Genomic DNA, 22465 nt, shown 5'->3' with positions numbered 1-22465 from the left:
GAGGAGGAGGGGCGAGTTGTTCCACGCCGGCACACCAGCACAGGCATCGGCGCTTCCGTCGACGCCGCCGCGTCGTCCCGAGGCCTCCCGTGCCTGTGGCCGCGCCATGCAGGCATAGACAGAAGCCGACTGCGCAGAGGTTGACGAGTCGGTGGCTAGCGTGTTTGCGTCCGCCGCCATCATCCAGGAGAATTAGAACACGAGAGGCCGCCACTGCTTGGGTCCCATGAAAGCCACCGCCGAGGCACCACCGGCGTACATAGTCGATGTCTTGCCCTCTCGCTGGCCATCGTCATCTCCTTACCCAAGAACCAACTTTGGAACGTGCAACGTAGGGACCCTTCCCCTCCGACTGAAGCATTAGGCGGCGGTTCCACTTTGACGAGGGTGGGGAAGCGAGTCATCCTTTGCGCTGAAGCATATACCTCCGAGGCTCACCGCTGCCGGGCATGGGGACGACGTTGGAGACCCACTGCACCGGCCGTAGACTAGTCCGGTTTCGTTTTTAGTTGCAAATGTGTCCAAAATGTAACTGTCTTCGTCCCGTTTGTATGAAATCCGTCATGTTTATATGAAATCCGGCCTGTTTGCCCGAATTTCATTCGGTTTGTTGAAAAAGAGTTTGAAATGTATGCGGCTATGGTTGGATGTCGTCCTCCCGCATCCATGTCCGTGGACTGATCCCCTGTCCGCGGGCGTATGCGGGGGAAATTTGCAGGTTGCCGTTGAAGATGCCCTAAAAGCATTAGAGCAACTCCAACGCGCCGACCCATTTGCCCACACGCGTCCGTTTGGTTGGCGCAGATAGAAAAGTCGACCTAATGTGCCGACCCAAACGGACATGCGTCTGCTTTTCGTCTGCCTGCCAACCCATTCCTGGCCCAATTTTGAACCTGATTTGCGTCGGCGCAGATACGAAGCGGACGCGCACGACGGGCGCCTACTCCCCCTGGCCCTCTAGTCGGTGGCACATTGGCCATCCTCTTCCACCCATAGTGACAGCAAACCCTCGCTCACCCCGCCTCATCGCTGTCGCTGCCCATTTCTAGTGCCTCTACCAGCAGCCCATCGTCGCCACTACCGCCTCGCCCCAACACCGCCACCTCCCACGTCGTCGCGACCACCGCGTCGCCGCCGGGTCACCGAACCTTCCCACTCCCACTCCGACATCGCCGCGAGCAGGAAGCCGCCTCACCGCCCCGGCCAGCTCCTTCATCCGACATCGCCCGCTGTCCTGACGCTAGCACACTCGTCGGACGTCGCCAGGCAATCCACTTGGTCCAAGGGAGGCGCGCGTCTCTTCGCTAGCCAGCTTCTTCGTTCACGCCCGCAAGCTGTTCAACAGTTTGCCAAGGTACAGAATGGACTCCGCTGATGAGTTATTTTTCCACAATTTCCTGTGCGACTCCGACGATTCCTCGTCCGATGATGAGGAGGAGATCTTGGCTGCCGTGTTAGTCCATGACCACCTTAATAGGCAGCGGCCGTTGTTACGGGGCTCGATCCCGAGGCACCTTCTGGCGTTGAATCACAACCGAGAGAGTGGCCATTTCCTTCTTTGGAAGGACTACTTTCACAACCAACCTGCTGTTCAAACATCAGAAATTCCGGTGGCGTTTCCATATGGGTAGGCATCTTTTCAACCGTATTAGAGAGGGGCTGGTCGGATACGATAATTATTTCGAGTGCAAAGAGGATGCCCTTCGAAAGATTGGCTTCTCATCTTATCAGAAATGCACTGCAGCCATCCGGATGCTTGCATAGGAGTGCCCGGTGATCTCATTGATGAGTATGTCCGTATGAGCGAATCTACATGCCTAGACTCCATGTACAGGTTCTGCAAGGCTGTGATTGCTATGTTTGGCCCTGAGTACTTGAGAGAGCCGACTGCTCAAGATGCAGCCCGCTTATTGGCGATGAATGCCAACAGGGGCTTCCCAGGGATGCTTGGCAGCATAGATTGCATGCACTGGGAGAGGAAGAACTACTCTTCTGCTTGGCAAGGGCAGTATAAGGGCCATGTCAGGGCTTGCACTATCATAATTAAGGCCGTGACCTCACAAGATCTCTGCATCTGGCACTCTTTCTTCGGCATGGCCGGATCACACAATGATATCAACGTGCTTCAACGCTCGCCGGTGTTTGCAAGGCTTGCCGAAGGCAACAGCCCACCGGTGAATGTTAGCATCAACGACCACAACTACGACAAAGGATACTACCTAGGTGACAGTATCTATCCTCAGTGGACCACTATTGTGAAGACAATCCCCAACCCTGTCGAAGAGAAGAGGAAAAGATTTTCCCAAGAGCAAGAGAGTGCTAGGAAGGACGTCGAGCGTGCCTTTGGTGTTTTGCAATCTGGATGGGCATCGTTCGGTATCCTGCTAGAACTTGGAACACCAAGAAGTTGTGGGAGGTGATGACTGCTTGTGTGATCATGCACAATATGATCATAGAGGATGAGCGCCCGAAACGTATCTACAATCAAGGGTTTCAGTTTCAGGGTGAGAATGTCGTGCCTGAGCATGGAGGAGCAGCGGCAACATTTGCAGAGTTTACCAAATTTCATCATGAAATGCGTGATTGGGAAACACACATGCAACTGCAAAATGATTTGGTTGAGCATATGTGGGCTCATGTTGGCAACCAATAGATGTATCTGTTTTTCAAATATATTTGAGAAAATTTAATTTTTATTCGGCTTGTAAAACTATGGTAAATTTATTTAGTTGTGAAACTATGCTATTTTTGTTTGCGTGTGAAACTATGCAAAATGTGTGCATATTTTGTGAAAACGGCTGCCAGCCGGCCATGCCGGCAAATATGGGTCGGCGCGTTAGGCGCACTACCGACCCAAATTATAAACAGGGGGGACGCCGAGCGGCCGGCCGACCCAAACGGACAAAAAGCAAACAAAATTGCCGTCCATTTGGGTCGGCGCATTGGAGTTGCCCTTAGAGCATCTATAGCCGGACCTCTCAAACCCGCCTCATATGCCCGGGCAGGCCGCACGATCACTGTCCGGTCATGATTTTTTTGACCCAGACGGAATCCTTAAATGGGCCTCAAACGCCCGGGCTGGCCGGCACCCCCATATCCAGGCAAATATGGGGCGGATATGGGGGCGCCCGGGCGCGCCCAGGCACGCTTGCCACGTCAGACTGACGAAGGGGTCCCAGACGGAAACACCCTCAAACTAGGCGGTCCGAAGCTTGTCTCCTCCGTCGGACCGGTGGCGCCGCGTGGCGCAGCTCCGGCGGACCGCGTAGTTCATTGTCCGGTTATTTAAGTCGATCGGCGGCACCGAAACCCTACCATCCATCCACGTTTTCCTCCTCTTGTCTGCCGCCGCCACCACTTTCCACTCCACCCATCCGCCTGGTAGCCATGCCCCCATGCCGCTGGGTGAAGAGTGAGCCCTTTTTGACGCCGGAGCGCCGGCTTGAGGTCCTTGAGCAGATCCGGACTAGGCGCGAAGCCTGGATCGCCGTGGGGCTACCTCCGGATGCAGTGGATCCAGAGTAGGAGGTGGAGGAGGAGGAGGACTTTGAGGAGGAGGAGGGGGATGAGCCGGAGGATGTCGGGGACGCTGGCGACGGGGATCTGCAGGCGGAGCAGCAGGCCATCCTCGATTCCCTCCGGTCGGAGTCGGCTCCGGAGGCAAGACGCCGTCGCCGGCAGGAGATGGAGGCGCAAGAGGCCGCAGAGGAGGCGGAGATGTTCGCCTACATGGATGAGGTCGAGCAGGAGGAGGATGAGCCGGAGCCCTCCTACCCGCCCGTCCATCCGGTGCCCGGCACGCTCGCCGTGGACATGTTCGATGACGAAGAGTAGTTAGGGTAGTACGTAGATGTAGTATGTAGGTTTTCTTTTGCATGGTTTGTATGAATTTAGGAGATGAAATATAAGAGAGGTGGATGCAAAGTTGCTAATTTGAGACGTGACCGGTCAGTGCCTGCGGACGCGACCACGGGCGTTTGAGTCGCCGGATTTGCAAAGTCCGGCTGTTGTAGATGCTCCTAGGACTTGGATGGAGAAATACTGCTTTCGTCCGCCTGCGTCCGTTTGGGTTGGCGCGGACAAAAGTGGCGGCCCAACGCGCCGACCCAAACCCAAATCACGTCCGCGTCGCGTCCGCGCCGACGCATTTGCGGCCCAAATTTGCGCCCCAAATGCGTCGGCGCGGACGCCGAACGGACGCTTCGCGCGCCTTCTCGCTATCCGTCGCGTCCCCACATGGCGGCCGTCCAACTACCCGCTGCCCACGCGGTCAGCTTAATTTATGATGACGGGCCCACGCGTCAGCGACAGCACTCGTCCTTTTTTAAGCCGACCGTGCGGCGAGGCCGTCCTCATCCAAACTCGCCGTCCACATCTGCCAACCTTTGCTCCCTCGTCGCCGGCAAGCCCTAGCCACCACAACCACAGTGAGATGGGCCTCTTCTCCGGCGCCAACAGCAGCAAGGCCAAGGGCAAGTCCCCCGCCACCCCTTTCCCCTCAGAGTTCCTCCCGCCTCCGCCGGCGCCGGCGCCTCGCCGGCAGAGGCAGCGCGTGAACGTGCCAGTGCACCAGGCGGAGTGGCACTGGCAGCACCGCCAGCCTCTGCCGTATCCCGACGTGACGCTGCCGCACGACTGGCATCTGGATCCAGATAGGATCCCAGTGCCGGCGGCGCTGCGGACGGCTCGTGCTCACGCGGAGGAGGTGCGGTGCCGGCGGGCGCTGCTGACGCCGGAGCAGCGCCGCGACCCCGCCTACGCAACCCACTCGCCCAACTGGGCGAGGTGGTTCGCCTTCGAGCACGAGAAGGCGAAGCGACGGGGTGTGCGCGAGGTCGATCGGAGGTCGCCGCCACCGGCGCTCGTCGTCCGCGAGGACCAGGCGGTGGAGGACGCCTACTAGGCGGCCCTTGCGGCCGTCTACCGGGAGAGCGAGGAGGACAAGCGGCGCAGGGCGGAGGCGGAAGAGGAGCTCGGTACGAGGCGGCAATGGCGCAGGCCCTTGCCCTCTCCGCGGCGGGCGACAGCGTGGTGCCGCCGGTGGCCCCGCTGTCCCCCATCAAGCCGGAGCCGGAGCGGGAGTCGTCCCCCATCGAGCGCTACTCCTGGACGGGAGTAGTGCGCGAGTGGGTACGCGCGCCGCCGGTCTGGATGGGAGCGACGCCGGCGCAGGAGCAGGCGTACCTCAAGCACTGGCGCAAGATCAGGGTGGCCGAGGAGCGCCGCGACGGCGAGTACCTCGAGATGCTCGAGCGCGACCCCGAGGAGGAGTAGCGCGAGGCCGAGGAGGAGGCGCGCCAGGCCGCGGCTGCACAGGCGGCCGCACACCCCCCCCCCCCGCGCCGGCACTGTCTGCGCCGGCACAGCCCGACATGACGGTGCTCTGGAACACGGCGTTCGCCTGGGCCGGGCCGGCGCCGACGCTCATCGACCTCACAGACCCCGAGGACGACGACGCCTAGGGCAGCGCGCCGCCTCGTAGTTTAGGCTATTTTTAATATTTTTTAAATGCAAATGTGGACGCGTGGACTCTCGCCGGCCTTCGTGGCCGGCTTTAATGTTTAATTAATGTTGTTTCTCTTTTTAATATGCATGCGCTCATTTTTTTTGCGCCGTCAAAATAGATTCAGGCCAGCGTTGGACGCACGCACCGACCCAAATGCGAAAGCGGACATCCGTGTCCGTCTGACCGACCCAAACGAACAAAAAACGAACGAAATCGCCGTCCGTTTAGGTCCGGCCGTTGGAGTTGCTCTTATTGGCAAAGCCTCAAAACATCCTTGGACCGACCGACCGATGGTCGCGGCGGCTGGGGTGCATGACCCAACTGTCATACTCGTACGTAGCATCCACGCAGAAAACAGCTTTGCCATGGCAGGTCATGGACAACGAGACGCGCCCTGCTTGTTTAATGCTTTCTTTCCGAGCGGATATGGAGGGTGCTGACTCGGAGCCGACGCGATGCCGCTCGGATTGGGCAGCGGTGCTCGGTCTCCACGTCACCTACACGTCGGCGCCTGTTGCTGCCCGCTGCAGGCAAGTTAAGCGCGTGCCAGCCACCGTGAATGTGCTGGCCAGCCGCGACGCTGCCCCTCGACACGACGACGGCGGCGCCATGCAAGCTGGCGTTTGGGGACGACGAGACGAGCGTGCACCGCCGATGGATCTCATTTGCCGCTTGGGGGACTCGAATTCGGCTTCCAACCTGGAGAAAGTTTGGCCCCAGCAGCAGCCACTTCGCCCGGAAGGTCTCTTTTGACGAAACGTGCGTTGATTCGTCCTGGCTGCTGCTTAAAAAAGTAGATGGCCGGCTTCTTGAACTGCTTAAGCGCCTATGCGCTTTTCATTAAGAATGACCACTTGGATTATGTTAAGCTTAACCTGTAGTACTAGTACGAGTATTACTTAACTCATATAATTGTCCTTCTCAGAATCACGACTGCTGAATGGCCACGGCGAGGCGAGATCTTATTTTTCCGGTCGAGGGTTGCAAAGCTGCTTTCAGGAGGCCCTACCCACCTCATCACAAAAACTAGATAACCTGTTGTCTGTTGAGACTTGAGACATAGTAAAAGACAACACACAACTTCCAATCTGATGAGCCTGCCACGGCATCGTAGTTGCGGCCCGAGGATGCGATGCGAGCGACGCTCAACATGATGGATTCTGAACCACAGGCTTTACCTTTGAACCAAAAACCACAGATTTGTTAGCCGGGACTCCAAAAAGATCTTAAGGGCATCTACAATGGGGGTGCTAAGCACGGGCGCTAGGATCTAATTCCCGGTAGTTTCAACAGAATCCCATTCAATCCCAGTAAATCAGCTAGCGTCGGCGCAAAAGATGTCACTGGGTGCTAGGGGTGTTTCTTGTTCTTTTTCTACTTTGTGTAGCGCCCGTACATTAATTCCAGCGTTGGAAGCTCGGACGCCAGCGTGGACACTAAGCCAAAAAATATTTATTTTCCTTTCCTAAGCGCATGGTTAAGCGCTTGTGCGTTGTAAATGCCCTAAATGCAGCAGAAGGAACAAAACAATACTATTACAAACGAGCATACAGGAGCGGTGCGCAGGCAGTTCCCCGGCGCGCGCGTCACGCCCTGCGTCACCCGGGCCACGGCGTCGTGGCCGCGCCCGCACCGGACACGTTTTTCTCGCCCACCGGAAAAAGAGAGGACGAAATGAGCCACCGGAACAGTTAAAATGGCCAGCAATTATGTGAGCAAGCAGGCCCACGACCGGTTGGATCCGGTCCGTCCGTCGTCCAGCCGCACCTGTAGCAGCCCGCATCGTAACCGTTAATAAGTGAGTGCGCCCCACACGGGGAGGGATGGTGGGGCGCGTGACGCCAGCTGGCATTGGAGAGTGCGAGCGCAAACCTTATCCCCTTCGCCCCCCGTTGTGCGCACCCTAGATAGGCGCGGTCCACGGGGATCGCACCCACCGACCCGGAGGCAGCCCGTTGCTGTCAGTGGGCGGCAGTCCACGAGGGAGTCGCGCGCCGGGCCTCAGCCTAACCCCCACCCCACCCCGTGGAATATACGGGGCGCGTCCTCCTCCCCCGTCCCCAACCTCTCGCCTCCGGTTTCATTTCCAAACTCGAAAACCCACCACGCCACTTCTCCCACCCCCCCTCCCCTCGCTCGCCGTCTCTCTCAGATCAGATCGGATAAGATCAGAGAGGGTGCGATCTCGCGGTTTCTGCTGGAGACGTCGGCCGTTCCGCGAATCCGAAGGGGCCAGATTCTCCGGGCGCCTGCTTCAGCCATGATGTCGCGGTCGTATACCAACCTGCTCGATCTCGCCGAGGGCAACTTCGCCGCGCTCGGCCCGGCCGGCGGCGGGGCGCGGCGGAGGTCGGGCTCGTTCGGGATGAAGCGGATGTCGCGGGTCATGACGGTGCCGGGGACGCTGTCGGAGCTCGACGGGGAGGACGAGTCGGAGCCGGCCGCCACCAACAGCGTCGCCTCCGACGTGCCCTCCTCGGTGTCGGGCGAGCGCCTGCTCGTCGTCTCCAACCAGCTCCCAATCCTCGCGCGCCGCCGCCCCGACGGCCGCGGCTGGTCCTTCTCCTGGGACGACGACTCGCTGCTCCTCCAGCTCCGCGACGGCATTCCCGACGAGATGGAGGTGCTCTTCGTCGGCGGCGTGCGCGCCGACATCCCCCTCGCCGAGCAGGACGAGGTCTCGCAGGCGCTGTACGACCGCTTCCGCTGCGTCGCGGTGTTCCTCCCCGAGTCCCTCCACGACCGCTTCTACCACAGCTTCTGCAAGCGCCAGCTCTGGCCTCTCTTCCACTACATGCTCCCCTTCGCCTCCTCCGCGTCCACAGCAACCTCCTCCTCCTCCTCCTCATCGTCGGCTCCCCCGGCTGGCAACGGCCGCTTCGACCGCGGCTCGTGGGAGGCATACGTGCTCGCCAACAAGTTCTTCTTCGAGAAGGTCGTGGAGGTCATCAACCCGGAGGACGACTATGTGTGGGTCCACGACTACCACCTCATGGCGCTTCCCACCTTCCTCCGCCGCCGCTTCAACCGCCTCCGCATCGGCTTCTTCCTCCACAGCCCATTCCCCTCGTCGGAGATCTACCGCACCCTGCCTGTCCGCGAGGAGATCCTAAAGGCGCTGCTCAATTGTGATCTCATTGGCTTCCACACTTTCGATTACGCCAGGCATTTCCTCTCATGCTGCAGTAGGATGCTGGGAATCGAATACCAGTCCAAGCGTGGGTACATTGGATTGGAGTACTTTGGCCGCACTGTTGGGATCAAAATCATGCCAGTGGGAATTCATATGGATCAGTTGCAGGCGGTTCTGTGCTTGCCGGACAGGCAGTGGAGAGTTTCCGAGCTGCAGCAGCAGTTTGAGGGGAAGACTGTGTTGCTCGGTGTGGATGATATGGACATCTTTAAAGGGATCAATCTGAAGCTTCTTGCCTTTGAGAATATGCTGAGGACGCACCCCAAGTGGCAGGGACGAGCAGTGTTGGTGCAGATTGCAAAGCCAGTCCGTGGGAAGGGTAAAGATCTGGAAGCCATCGAAGCTGAGATTCGTGAGAGCTACAATAGGATCAATGGAGAGTTTGGCCGGTCCGGGTACAGCCCTGTTGTTTTTATTGATAGGGATGTGTCTAGTGTGGAGAAGAGTGCCTACTATACGATCGCGGAATGTGTGGTAGTGACCGCAGTAAGGGATGGGATGAACTTGACACCATATGAATACATCGTCTGTAGGCAGGGGACACCTAGGTCGGAGTCCTCATCGGAGGTGACTGGGCCGAAGAAGAGCATGCTCGTGGTGTCAGAGTTCATTGGGTGCTCACCGTCTTTGAGTGGTGCTATTCGGGTTAACCCATGGAATGTAGAGGCAACTGCAGAGGCGATGAATGAGGCCATTTCAATGTCTGATCAGGAGAAGCAGCTGAGGCACGAGAAGCACTACCGTTATGTCAGCACTCATGATGTTGCTTATTGGTCGAAGAGCTTCATCCAGGACTTGGAGAGGGCTTGCAAGGACCATTTTAGAAGGACATGCTGGGGCATTGGATTGGGATTTGGTTTCAGGGTGGTGGCCTTAGACCCTCATTTCACAAAGCTTAACATGGATTCTATTGTTATGGCTTACGAGAGGTCAGAGAGCAGAGCTATATTTCTTGATTATGATGGAACATTGGTGCCTCAGACTTCCATCAACAAGACACCTAGTGCAGAAGTTCTGAGGATTATCAATACCCTCTGCTCAGATGAAAGGAACATAGTTTTTATTGTCAGCGGGAGAGGCAGGGATAAATTGGGCGAATGGTTTTCCTCGTGTCCGAAGCTGGGTATTGCAGCTGAACATGGCTACTTCTTAAGGTACCGTCTTTCATCTTGACATGTTTCTTGATAATGTTGGTAGCAGGAACTTTATAATCTTATTTACCTTATGATCTTGATATAATCAGTAACAGCAATACAGATTGTGCTAATCTGTTAATTAATAATCAGATATTACCAAACAGTTAACTACATTTATTTCATGGCTTGTTCTTGGTGTTACCTGCTATAATTATCAGAATCGTTTTGGTTTCTGAAACTGGAATGTTATAGACTGTAGGAAAAAGTTCAGAAAAATAACCCCATAAGGATGGAATGGAGAGTGTGAATAGGGTGATGGTTCCTTTCATGTTTGGTCTTGTCATGTTTGTAATTCAGTATTGATAGTACATGATACGGAGTTATCTTTAAACCAGTTCAAGCAGAGTCGAGGCAGTTGCCGTGTTTTCACCCCCCATGATTTCATATGTATCTCTAGTATTTGTTCACTCGTTATTCAGCACAACTATGTCTTGGTATTTTCCTTGCTAAGTCACCTGAAGAGCTCATATAAATATGAAAACTTTAGTGTTTTCTTGGAATCGGTCATAATTATTTGCTTCGTTACTTAAGGTAGACAATAATACCTCTGCTAACTTTGCTTGGCTGGCTACTATCAGATTTTCTCAAAAAGGAGCAAACAATTAAATTAGTTCTGTCTAAACATGTGTAGGTGGAGTAGAGATGAAGAGTGGCAAACGTGCGCCCAGGCTTCGGACTTCGGATGGATGGAAATGGCTGAACCAGTGATGAATTTGTATACAGAATCAACTGATGGATCCTACATTGAGACCAAGGAAAGTGCTTTGGTGTGGCACCATCAGGATGCTGACCCAGGCTTTGGATCCTCACAGGCCAAAGAGATGCTTGATCACCTGGAGAGTGTACTGGCAAATGAACCAGTCTCTGTCAAGAGTGGCCAGTTTATTGTTGAAGTCAAACCTCAGGTTTGTGCATCTCCTTAATTTCTCAAATACCTTTCTTCATTTATTTATTTTTGCCATTTAGCTGACAAGTTCACCTAGAGAGTATCTACCATAGAAAACGCATGTCACTTTTTTGTGTATAAATAAACTTTATCAGTCGTTTCCATATTTGTCCTTACTAACTTTAGCCAGTAGCTTTTGTTTTGCCACAGTAGATAACCTGTTTGTTTTGTAATCTGTATGCAGTTATGTTAGGTGTGGTTCTGCTCATTGGAAAATATAGTAGGCATTTGCTAGTTGTGTTTAGCTTTTCTCTTGGTTGGGAAAGACCTTATAAGTGCTGACGACCTGTTTAACTTATCTTGTGGTTGTAGAAGAGCTTTCTGAAAGCAGCTTTAAGCAATATGGGCTGCTTTGCCGTAGTTTTGATATAATCATATGTGCATGCTCATTAGCTTTGTTAAAAAGCAAACAGTGTCATGTCACATTGCAGGGCCTTAACTAATTCACCTCCCCACCTACTATCAACATTGTTCTCTCTTCTGCAAGTGTGTTAGTTCTTTTAGTAACATTGAGCTGAAGTAATGGTCACACAAGTTGACATCACTTGCACCTTCTGGTTTAGTTTGTTGGTGTGCCCCCTCTCAAAATTGCGTCGCATGTTTGATATGTGATATATGCTCAACGTTAACATCGAATCTCTTGTTTCTTTATGCTAATTCTCCAGGGAGTAAGCAAGGGAGTAATAGCTGAAAAGATACTGATATCAATGAAAGAGAGAGGAAAGCAGGCCGACTTTGTATTGTGTATTGGTGATGATAGGTCTGACGAAGACATGTTTGAAAACATTGCGGACATAATCAAAAGGGGCATGGTTGCCCCCAAAACACCATTGTTTGCATGCACTGTGGGACAAAAACCAAGCAAAGCAAAATTCTACCTGGATGATACGTTTGAAGTGGCCACCATGCTGAGCGCACTGGCGGAGGCAACAGATCCTGAGCCTATGACTGGCTACACCGATGAGTTAGCTACGTCTATGTCCTCAATTGATATTGGTGGTGAACAAAGTCAGTCAAGGGGTAGACCTTTCGATGGATTGTAGTTCAGATCTTGGTTAAATCTGCAGATTATGGCGATTGATTCAACAGTCGCTTCTACACATATATTCTGACGGGTATGAAGATGGATACTCAATGAACGACTAACACCAGGGCCTACGATTTGAAGCTAGTGCAGAAGCATGCTCGATTATCCAGCCGGGCAACACATTACCATCTTTTGCTGCAAAATGTAGGTCCATATGTCAATAGCTGACTCGTCACCTCCCTTTGCATCTTTCTCTTAAACCTTTTTCCTTCTCTTGTAAAACAAGATGCTTCATGGAAGGCAAGTGAACTGTATGGACGGGGTGATAGGCACTTGGGATGATAGGATTGGCACTGCACATGGAAATTCAATGGAGTGCATCCTCCTCTGCGTGTTATCCTGTGTAAACAAGTTACACATCGGTTTCGGTTTTGTTTTCGAAGTCTAAAGTCGCGTAGTAAATGTGAATTGGTGAGATTTGGTTCGTTATTTGAAACCTTTTTGTTTTTTGCTAGTCTTGCTCTCATAGCTTGCTCCATGATTTCTCCCTCCTTTGATGCTTCTATCTGAAAACAGCATATAGGATTCTAAACTTGACAGTCGCACGGGCAAAATTGCAAACGTGTTGTTGATGCTTTGCTTGCCTATCTATCGATTTTCTAACATGTGACGCACAACTGTAGACACTTTGCTTGGAGTACTGGCGAATTTGTTCCTTCAGTACCAAATCTCTTTGCTTCATCAGTTCGTGGTGTGGTTTAGAAAACGGCTGAACAACGGATAGGTACAAAGTATGAACTGACAACGTCAGACAGATGATGTTTCCCTTTAGACTACGAATCGTGGTCATGGGGCACGTTGTTGTGTGGGTAGAACTAAGCCTCGTCTTAAACTACACGTCCGTCTATCAGGAACGGACTGTTTTTGGCGGCTAGGATTGGACTGCTGCGGCGGCCGTTGGACTAATGGCATTTTCGTGAAGTAGATGAGTCTGATGGTAGGAGTGGAGAACTGTTGCGGAATTCACATTCATTGCGTCGAAGTGTCGCTGATTCGCACAGGCAGATCGAGCAATCGCTCGTCTTGGGCCGGTTTCAGCGATCTTGGTTTGGGCAACCTTCTAGAGGTTTCCAGACGGGTTTTTTCGGTGAAGGTTCCTGAACCGGTTCATGTTTTCTTCTTGTGACCTTTCTTTTTTCTTTTTTCCTTTTTTTACATTTTTCCTTTTTTTATTTTCTTTCATTTTCATTTCCTTTTTCCAAGTTTATTTTCCTTTTTCTTCTATAATATTGCTACTTTTACCTTTTCCTTTTTCCTGTTATTTTTCTTTAAAAAAATTCAAATATTGTTCAAAACTTTAAAAAATATTCTCGTTTTCAAAATTTGTTCATAATGTGCAAAAAATGTTCTCATTTCAAATTTTGGTTCACAATTTAAAAAAATGGCCGTCTTCCAAGAAGTTCAGGAATTTTAAAAAATGTTCTCGTTTTCAATATATGTTCATAATTTCAAAAAAGTTCGTGTTTCAGAAAATATTCAGGAATTTCAAAAAATGTTCTCATTTACAAAATTTATTCACAATTTTTCAGAAAAATGTTCATGCTTCAATAAATGTACGCGGTCTCAACATTTTGTACTGATGGAGGAGTGGAGGACTGTTGCGGAATTCCCTAACGGACGCTCATTGCATCGAACTGTTGCTGATTCGGACAGGGAGACCGAGCGATCGCTCGTCTTGGGCCGGCCGGTTCAATTGTTTCAGCGATCCTGGTTTTGGGAACCTTCTAGAGGTTTCTAGACGGGTTTTTCCGGTTTGAGGAAACTTCAAGATGGTTCCTAAACCCTTTTTTTCTTGTGACCTTTCTTTTTTCCTGTTTCTATTTTCTACTTTTTTCCTTTTTTCCTTTTTCCTTTTTTATTTACATTTCCTTTTTCCAAGTTTATTTTCCTTTTTTCTATAATATGTTTACTTTTACTTATTTTCCTGTTATTTTTGTTCAAAATTTTCAAATATTGTTTGAAATTTCAAAAAATGCTCTCATTTTCAAAAAATGTTTGTGTTTCAAAAAATGTTCTCATTTTCAAAATTTTGTTCACAATTTTAAAAAATGTTCGTCTTTCAAGAAGTTAAGGAATTTCAAAAAATGTTCTCGCTTTCAATATATGTTCACAACTTTAAAAAATGTAAGTGTTTCAAAAAAATATTCAGGAATATAATAAAATATTCTCGTTTTCAAAATTTGTTCACAATTTTTCAGAAAAATGTCCATGCTTCAATAAATGTACGCGGTCTCAACATTTTGTTCGCAATTTCATAAAATGTTCCCATGTTTCTAACTTTGTTCACATTTCCAAAAAAGCATACCTATACGAATTTTGTTCGCATTTAAAAAACTGTTCATTTTTTAGGTTTTTGTTCTGAATATAAAAAATGTTCTTGTTTCGAACTTTTTTTCCAAAATTAAAAACTGTTCGTGATCTCAGAAATATTCGGGAATTTGTGTTCTTAAATGGTTTTTGCGTCTTTTATTTTCAGTAGCTGATGTTTGGTGTATTGGTTAATAGCTCATGTTTAGGAGCCTGCATTGTGCGCGGTCTTTGGACCAAATCCTGCCTGTCGTGCGACAAGAAACAACAAGCGATGCGTAGGTGGGCCGGCCCAGGCAGAGGACTGCCTATGCGAAGCCCCGCCATTCTGCCGCAAAATGCGACAGATAGGAGGTCCCAACTGCTGCTTCTTTTTCGAAGGATCGGTCTAAAGGTTGCAGTAAAGGTTGTAACAAAAACTTTATTGACGATGGTAATTAGTGGAGGTTTATGGGCCTCTACAGTGAAGCCAACTGGGAGGATAAACACAAGACGTGGACTGCCTTGTGTGATCTCCATGCAAGTGTACAACTACCTTGGGTAGTAATGGGGATTTATAATGAGATTCTATATTCACATGAGAAGGAAGGAGGAAGGCAGAGGCAGCTACGGCGGATGCAAAACTATAGAGATGCATTCACTGACTGCTCCTTAGAAGATATGGGCTACATGGGAGATGCTTTCACATAGAGGAGAGGAAGAGTTCGGAAGAGGCTAGACCGAGCTACAGTTAATTCAGACTAGGCCGAGATGTTTTTGGGCGTCGCCCTTACGAAGGGAGAGAAGACTAAATCCAACCATTGGCCCATCGTCATTGATACATAACACTATTTGAATGTGGCCTCACAGAATCGGCCGCGGTACCGACGTTAACACTATTTGAATGTGGCCTCACAGAATCGGCCGCGGTACCAACGTTTTGAGGCCTGGTGGTTAGCCGGACCAAAGTTGCAGAAAGTAGCCTAGGAGTCCATTAATCAGATGCAAAGCTTGTCGGGAAATGCTAAGCTAGTGGAGAAAGCGGTTGTAATTCATGCTGACCTGCACTTATGGGATAAATGCGTATTTTTTGCGAGAAAACTTCCTACCTATTCATATTCAATCATGGCAATAAAACAAACACCAAAAAAATTTAAAAATTACATCCAGATCAGTAGACCATCTAGCGATGACTACAAGCACTGAAGCGAGCCGAAGGCGCGCTGCCGTCATCGCGCCTTCCTTGCCGGAGCCTGGCAGACCTTGTTGTAGTAGACAGTCGAGAAGTCATTGTGCTAAGGCCACATAGGACCAGCACAGTAGAACAGCAACAGCCGCCGATGAAGAGTAGCATAGATTGGAAGGATCCAACCTGAAGAAACACAAACGTAGACGTACTATGACTAGATCCGAGCAAATCCACCAAAGAAAGATCCGTCGAAGACACACCTCCACATGCCCACCGCCGATGCTAGACACACCACCGGGACGGGAGCTAGACGGGGAGAACCTTATTCCATCTTCAGGGAGCCGCCCCCGCCTTGTCTTCCTGAGTAGGGCACAAACCCTAACAAAACTCGAAGAAACATCTAAAAACAGAGTCCTCCCACCGGCAAGGGCCGGGATCCATCGCACCGCCATGGCCCTAAGGCCACCTGAGAAGAGGCAGACCGACGACAGTGCCGGCGGGGAGGCAGAGGAACCCTAAGCTTTTCTTGGGGGAGGAGGCGTCTTTGCTTCGTACGGGAGTGGTTGTGTTTAGAGGGGACAAATGAGTATTCAAAGGACCTAGAAACAGAATTAACGAGTTGAAGAGGGAACTTGCGGTCCAATGAGTGATCCTTCAATAGCTTGATAGAATGAGATTCTAATCAGGCTGGAAAGCTTGTTCGAACAAGAGGAGTTGCACCATCTCCAGAGAGAACAGGCAAACTGGTTACGGCTGGAAGGCTTCTTCGGACAAGAGGAGATGCACCATCTTCAAAAAGGACATGCGAACTGGTTACGACAAGGCGGCCATAATATGGGATTCTTTCAGAATTACACAAAGGCTAGAAAGAAAAAGAATACAATAAAATACTTACTACTCCCTCTGATCCATATTAACATACGCTACTTTAGTATAAATTTATACTAACGTTGTACTAGAGCAGCGTAATTTGGATCGGAGAGAGTAGATAATATGGGTGCAAAACTAGAAGGTGATGACACTATGAAATCTTTCATCGCTGGCTATTTTAATATCCTCGTTATAGCTAATGGGAATGTGATGAGCGATGAGGTTTTAAATGACGTTGAAACAAAGGTAATGCAACAAATGAATGACATGCTTCTTGCTCCTTTCTCTCCGGAGGAGGTTAAGAAGACTGTTCGCTATTGGCGATTTGAAGACCCTGGGCCTGATGGACTTCATGCTACATTTTATAAGTGTTTTTGGGATTTGCAGGGTGATGATCTAGTGAAGGAAGTTTTGGAGGCTGCTTTGCAGGGTGATGATCTAGTGAAGGAAGTTTTGGAGGCTGCAAATTCAGGGGTTATGTTGGAGGGTTGGAATGAAACTATAGTGCTAATTATATACCCAAAGTAGATAACCAAGAAAAGACAACTCAATTTTGTCCAATTAGCCTTTGTATTGTTGTTTATAAGGTGATATAAGACGTTAGCAAATAGGTTAAAGAATTTGCTCCTTGAGAATATTGGTCAGCATCAGATTGTGTTTGTCCCCGTGAGGGTAATTACTGATATTATTCTTCTAGCATATGAATGTTTTCATACCATCAGGAAGAAACCAGAGAGGAAACCTTTGTGTGCAATCAAATTGGACATGCACAAGGAGTATGGTCATGTGGAGTGGGAATTTCTTGAGAGAATTATGGTAGTGTTGGGGTTCGCGCCAAGATGGGTTGAACTCATGATGGCGCGTGTTACATCAGTAAAGTACCGTATAAGATTTAATGTTGCGGAGACTGATTTCGTTGCCCCTTCTAGGGGGCTCTGGTATGGTGATCCCTTATCAATGTATCTCTATGTCCTATGTGCAGAGGGTTAGTCAAAGATGTTATTAAGGGCAGAACAGAGGGGAGACTTGGAAGGGGTGAAGGTGTCTTGGGATGCGGCACTAGTTTCCCATCTTCTTTTGTTGGCGATGCACTGATACTAATATCGACAAATCAAAAGAATGATTTGATTCTGAAGCATATTCTTGACACCTACTGTAGCAATTAAGTTTAGTTGGTTAGTGCGTCAATATGCATCATTTATTTTGGCCTAGTGCAATGGTTGACACAAGAGTAAAGGTTTGCTAGGTTCTGAATATAGGAATGATAAATATTTGGGCATACTATATATGGTGGGGGTGGACATGTCATATTGTTTCAAACATTTATTGGACAGAGTTTGGGCACGTTTTGTTGCACGTTGGAAGGAGAAATTGTTATCGTATGGAGGGAAGGAGACTCTTATTAAAGTAACTGCACAAGTTGTCCCAGTATTTGCTATGATTGTTTTCAAGATATGAAAGCAATTTTTATAAGATATATTTGTGATGCTACAACTAGATCTTGGTGGGGTGATGATCAGGATAAGAAACATATGCTGGATGGCATGGTGGAAGTTGTTGTTGGGGAACGCAGTATTTCAAAAAGTTCCCTACGATCACGTAAGATCTATCTAGGAGATGCATAGCAACGAGATGGGAAAGTGTGTCCACGTAACCTCGTAGACCGAAAGCGGAAGCGTTTAGTAACACGGTTGATGTAGTCAATCGTCTTCACGATCCAACCGATCCAAGTACTGAACGTGCGGCACCTCCGTGTTCAGCGCACGTTTAGCACGATGACGTCCCTCGAGCTCTTGATCCAGTAGAGGGTCGAGGGAGAGTTCCGTCAGCACGACGACGTGGCGACGGTGATGATGAAGTTACCGGCGCAGGGCTTCGCCTAAGCACTACGACGATATGACCGAGGTGTTAAACTGTGGAGGGGGGCACCGCACACGGCTAAGAGATTGTCTGTTGTGCTTTGGGGTGCCCCCACCCCCGTATATAAAGGAGGAGGGGAGGAGGCGGCCGGCCTAGCGGGCGTGCCAAAGGGGGGAGTCCAACTAGGTTTCCGGTTAATACAATTCTAGCATGAATAATAAACATTTATCATGATATAAGGAAACATAAATAACAACTTTATTATTGCCTCTAGGGCATATTTTCTTCAGTCTCCCACTTGCACTATTGTCAATAATCTAGATTACATTGTAATGATTCTAACACCCATGGAGTCTTGGTGTTGATACATGTTTTGCTCGTGGAAGAGGCTTAGTCAACGGGTCTGCAACATTCAGATCCATATGTATTTTGCAAATCTCTTTGTATCCCTCCTTGACTTGATCGCGGATGGAATTGAAGCGTCTCTTGATGTGTTTGGTTCTCTTGTGAAATCTGGATTCCTTTTCCAAGGCAATTGCTCCAGTATTGTCGCAAAAGATTTTCATTGGACCCGATGCACTAGGTATTACACCTAGATCGGATATGAACTCCTTCATCCAGACTCCTTCGTTCGCTGCTTCTGAAGTAGCTATGTACTCCGCTTCACACGTAGATCCCGCCACGACGCTCTTCTTGGAACTGCAACAACTGACAGCTCCACCATTCAATATAAATACGTATCCGGTTTGTGATTTAGAGTCATTCGGATCAGTGTCAAAGCTTGCATCAACGTAACCATTTACGATGAGCTCTTTGTCACCTCCATAAATGAGAAACATATCCTCATTTCTTTTCAGTTATTTCAGGATGTTCTTGACCGTTTTCTAGTGATCCACTCCTGGATTACTTTGGTACCTCCCTTCTAAACTTATAGCAAGGCACACATCAGGTCTGGTACACAGCATTGCATACATGATAGAACCTATGGCTGAGGCATAGGGAATGACTTTCATTTTCTCTCTATCTTCTACAGTGGTCGGGCATTGAGTCTGACTCAACTTCACACCTTGTAACACATGCAAGAACCCTTTCTTTGAATGATCCATTTTGAACTTCTTCAAAACTTTATCAAGGTATGTGCTTTGTGAAAGTCCAATTAAGCGTCTCGATCTAGCTCTATAGATCTTGATTCCCAATATATAAGCAGCTTCACTGAGGTCTTTCATTGAAAAATTCTTATTCAAGTATCCTTTTATGCTATCCAGAAATTCTGTATTATTTCCAATCAAAAATATTTCATCCACATATAATATTAGAAATGCTACAGAGCTCCCACTCACTTTCTTGTAAATACAGGCTTCTCCAAAAGTCTGTATAAAACCATATGCTTTGATCACACTATCAAAGCGTATATTCCAACTCCGAGATGCTTGCACCAGTCCATAAATGGATCGCTGGAGCTTGCACACTTTGTTAGCACCTTTAGGATCGACAAAACCTTCTGGTTGCATCATATACAACTCTTCTTTAAGATATCCATTAAGGAATGCAGTTTTGACACCCATTTGCCAAATTCCATAATCATAAAATGCGGCAATTGCTAACATGATTTGGACAGACTTAAGCATCGCTATGGGTGAGAAGGTCTCATCGTAGTCAACTCCTTGAACTTGTCGAAAACCTTTCACAACAAGTCGAGCTTTGTAGACAGTAACATTACCGTCATCGTCAGTCTTCTTCTTGAAGATCCATTTATTCTCTATGGCTTGCCGATCATCGGGCAAGTCAACCAAAGTCCACACTTTGTTTTCATACATGGATCCCATCTCAGATTTCATGGCCTCAAGCCATTTCGCAGAATCTGGGCTCATCATCGCTTCCTCATAGTTCGTAGGTTCATCATGGTCTAGTAACATGACTTCCAGAATAGGATTACCATACCACTCTGGTGCGGATCGTGCTCTGGTTGACCTACGATGTTCGGTAGTAACTTGATCTGAAGTTTCATGATCATCATCATTAGCTTCCTCACTAATTGGTGTAGGAATCACTGGAAGTGATTTCTGTGATGAACTACTTTTTAATTCGGGAGAAGGTACAATTACCTCATCAAGTTCTACTTTCCTCCCACTCACTTCTTTCGAGAGAAACTCCTTCTCTAGAAAGGATCCATTCTTAGCAATGAATATCTTGCCTTCGGATATGTGATAGAAGGTGTAACCAACAGTCTCCTTTGGGTATCCTATGAAGACACATTTCTCTGATTTGGGTTCGAGCTTATCAGGTTGAAGCTTTTTCACATAAGCATCGCAGCGCCAAACTTTAAGAAACGACAGCTTAGGTTTCTTGCTAAACCACAGTTCATATGGTGTCGTCTCAACGGATTTAGATGGTGCCCTATTTAACGTGAATGCAGCCGTCTCTAAAGCATAACCCCAAAACGATAGCGGTAAATCGGTAAGAGACATCATAGATCGCACCATATCTAATAAAGTACGGTTACGACGTTCGGACACACCATTACGCTGTGGTGTTCCAGGTGGCGTGAGTTGCGAAACTATTCAACATTGTTTCAAATGAAGACCAAACTCATAACTCAAATATTCACCTCCACGATCAGATCGTAGAAACTTTATTTTCTTGTTATGATGATTTTCCACTTCACTCTGAAATTCTTTGAACTTTTCAAATGTTTGAGACTTATGTTTCATTAAGTAGATACACCCATATCTGCTCAAATCATCTGTGAAGGTTAGAAAATAACGATACCCGCCGCGAGCCTCAACACTCATTGAACCGCATACATCAGTATGTATTATTTCCAGTAAGTCCGTCGCTCGCTCCATTGTTCCGGAGAACGGAGTTTTGGTCATCTTGCCCATGAGGCATGGTTCGCAAGCATCAAGTGATTCATAATCAAGTGATTCCAAAAGCCCATCAGCATGGAGTTTCTTCATGCGCTTTACAACAATATGACCTAAACGGCAGTACCACAAATAAGTTGAACTATCATTATTAACTTTGCATCTTTTGGCTTCAATACTATGAATATGTGTATCACTACAATCGAGATTCAACAAAAATAGACCACTCCTCAAGGGTGCATGACCATAGAAGATCTATACCTACTAATAAAGCAAGGTGTGTTTCGCCAATTTTTTCATTCGTTCACCGTCAAAATTTATTTTTCTATCCGAGGTGGTACTAAATTTTCGTCTGTCCATCAGTTTTTTATTTTACAATCCAGATATTGACTTGGGCCGCACACCCTGTGGCCCAGCCAAGCCAGCCCACTTATTTGCCCACTCATGAATCTGCAAAAACTCTATTTGTCGCCCTACGCGGCAGATAGTCAGAGCTTCGCACAGGGACCCCAAAACTGTGCAAGCCCGTTTTGTTTTTTCTTCCAAATTTATTTTTATTTTTAACCTATTTCGTAATAAAATATCAAAAAAATCAGCATTTTATATTTGTCAAATTTCCGAAAAAATTTACAATTAAATATTGTGTTCCCGTTTTTAAAAATGTTTGGGAAAATATATATTTTTCTCTCGTTCTGACTTTCTTTCAAAATTTAGGACATATTTTTTTTGTGTTTTCAAAAATTGTTTGGGATTCCCAAAAAATAAATTTTGAAAAATATTCAAAATTCGAAAAATATTCTTGTTTTAGTAAATTGTTCACAAATTCAATAATGTCCGTGTTTAGAAACACGCTTTATAACATTGTTCTGAATGTTCAAAACATGTTCCATTTTCAAAAGTCGGTCACAAATTCAAAAAATGATTGTGTTGTCATAAAAGGTTCATGTCTTCAGAAAATGATGTTGTTTCAAATTTTGTTCATGTTTTAAAATGGATGGAATATTAAAAATATTGTTTGTAATATAAAAAATGTTCTATTTTCCAAGAATATTCGGCTATTCATATTTAAAAAAAATTAAAAAATGTTTTAAATCTAATGTTGCGGTATGTTCTTAAATATTCGCGTCGGCCATTGGTTAGCAGTAGGCATTTGTTGCCATGGCCAACAACATCTGGTCGAGTCTTTAAGGTCATGTGTTCGATCGTTCAACCAGTCTTTTTTCTGGATTATTACTCGTACCGTGCAAACACAGGTCATATCGGTGCCTCGCTGTAGCTGGCCCAGACGCGATCGGTTGTGCCTTCCACGCGCTATTTGACGCAACTAGCATCATATAGTAGCTCCCACACAGCTGCACCAAGAAAAAGCAAAAATATACATATAGATTTTGTTTCACCCATTCCACACGTAGTTTCCGATTTTTATTTATTTACCCCCAACTGGGCCTACCATGCATTTCTTTTTCTA

General features: G+C 48.1%; 1 protein-coding gene across 1 annotated transcript; it reads left to right on the top strand.

The window, feature by feature from the left end:
* The first annotated feature begins 7459 nt into the window (after positions 1 to 7459).
* Positions 7460 to 12382, top strand: LOC109751507 (probable alpha,alpha-trehalose-phosphate synthase [UDP-forming] 7). The gene is made up of 3 exons (XM_020310390.4): positions 7460 to 9853; positions 10527 to 10800; positions 11507 to 12382. Exons 1-3 carry the CDS (start codon positions 7767 to 7769, stop codon positions 11882 to 11884), a joined length of 2739 nt encoding a protein of 912 aa, XP_020165979.1. The 5' UTR covers positions 7460 to 7766; the 3' UTR covers positions 11885 to 12382.
* Positions 12383 to 22465: the final 10083 nt, after the last annotated feature.

The sequence above is a fragment of the Aegilops tauschii genome, chromosome 3 (genome assembly GCF_002575655.3).
Source record: "Aegilops tauschii subsp. strangulata cultivar AL8/78 chromosome 3, Aet v6.0, whole genome shotgun sequence".
Classification (NCBI taxonomy): Eukaryota; Viridiplantae; Streptophyta; class Magnoliopsida; order Poales; family Poaceae; genus Aegilops; species Aegilops tauschii.
This window is presented reverse-complemented; position numbering and strand designations above follow the sequence as displayed.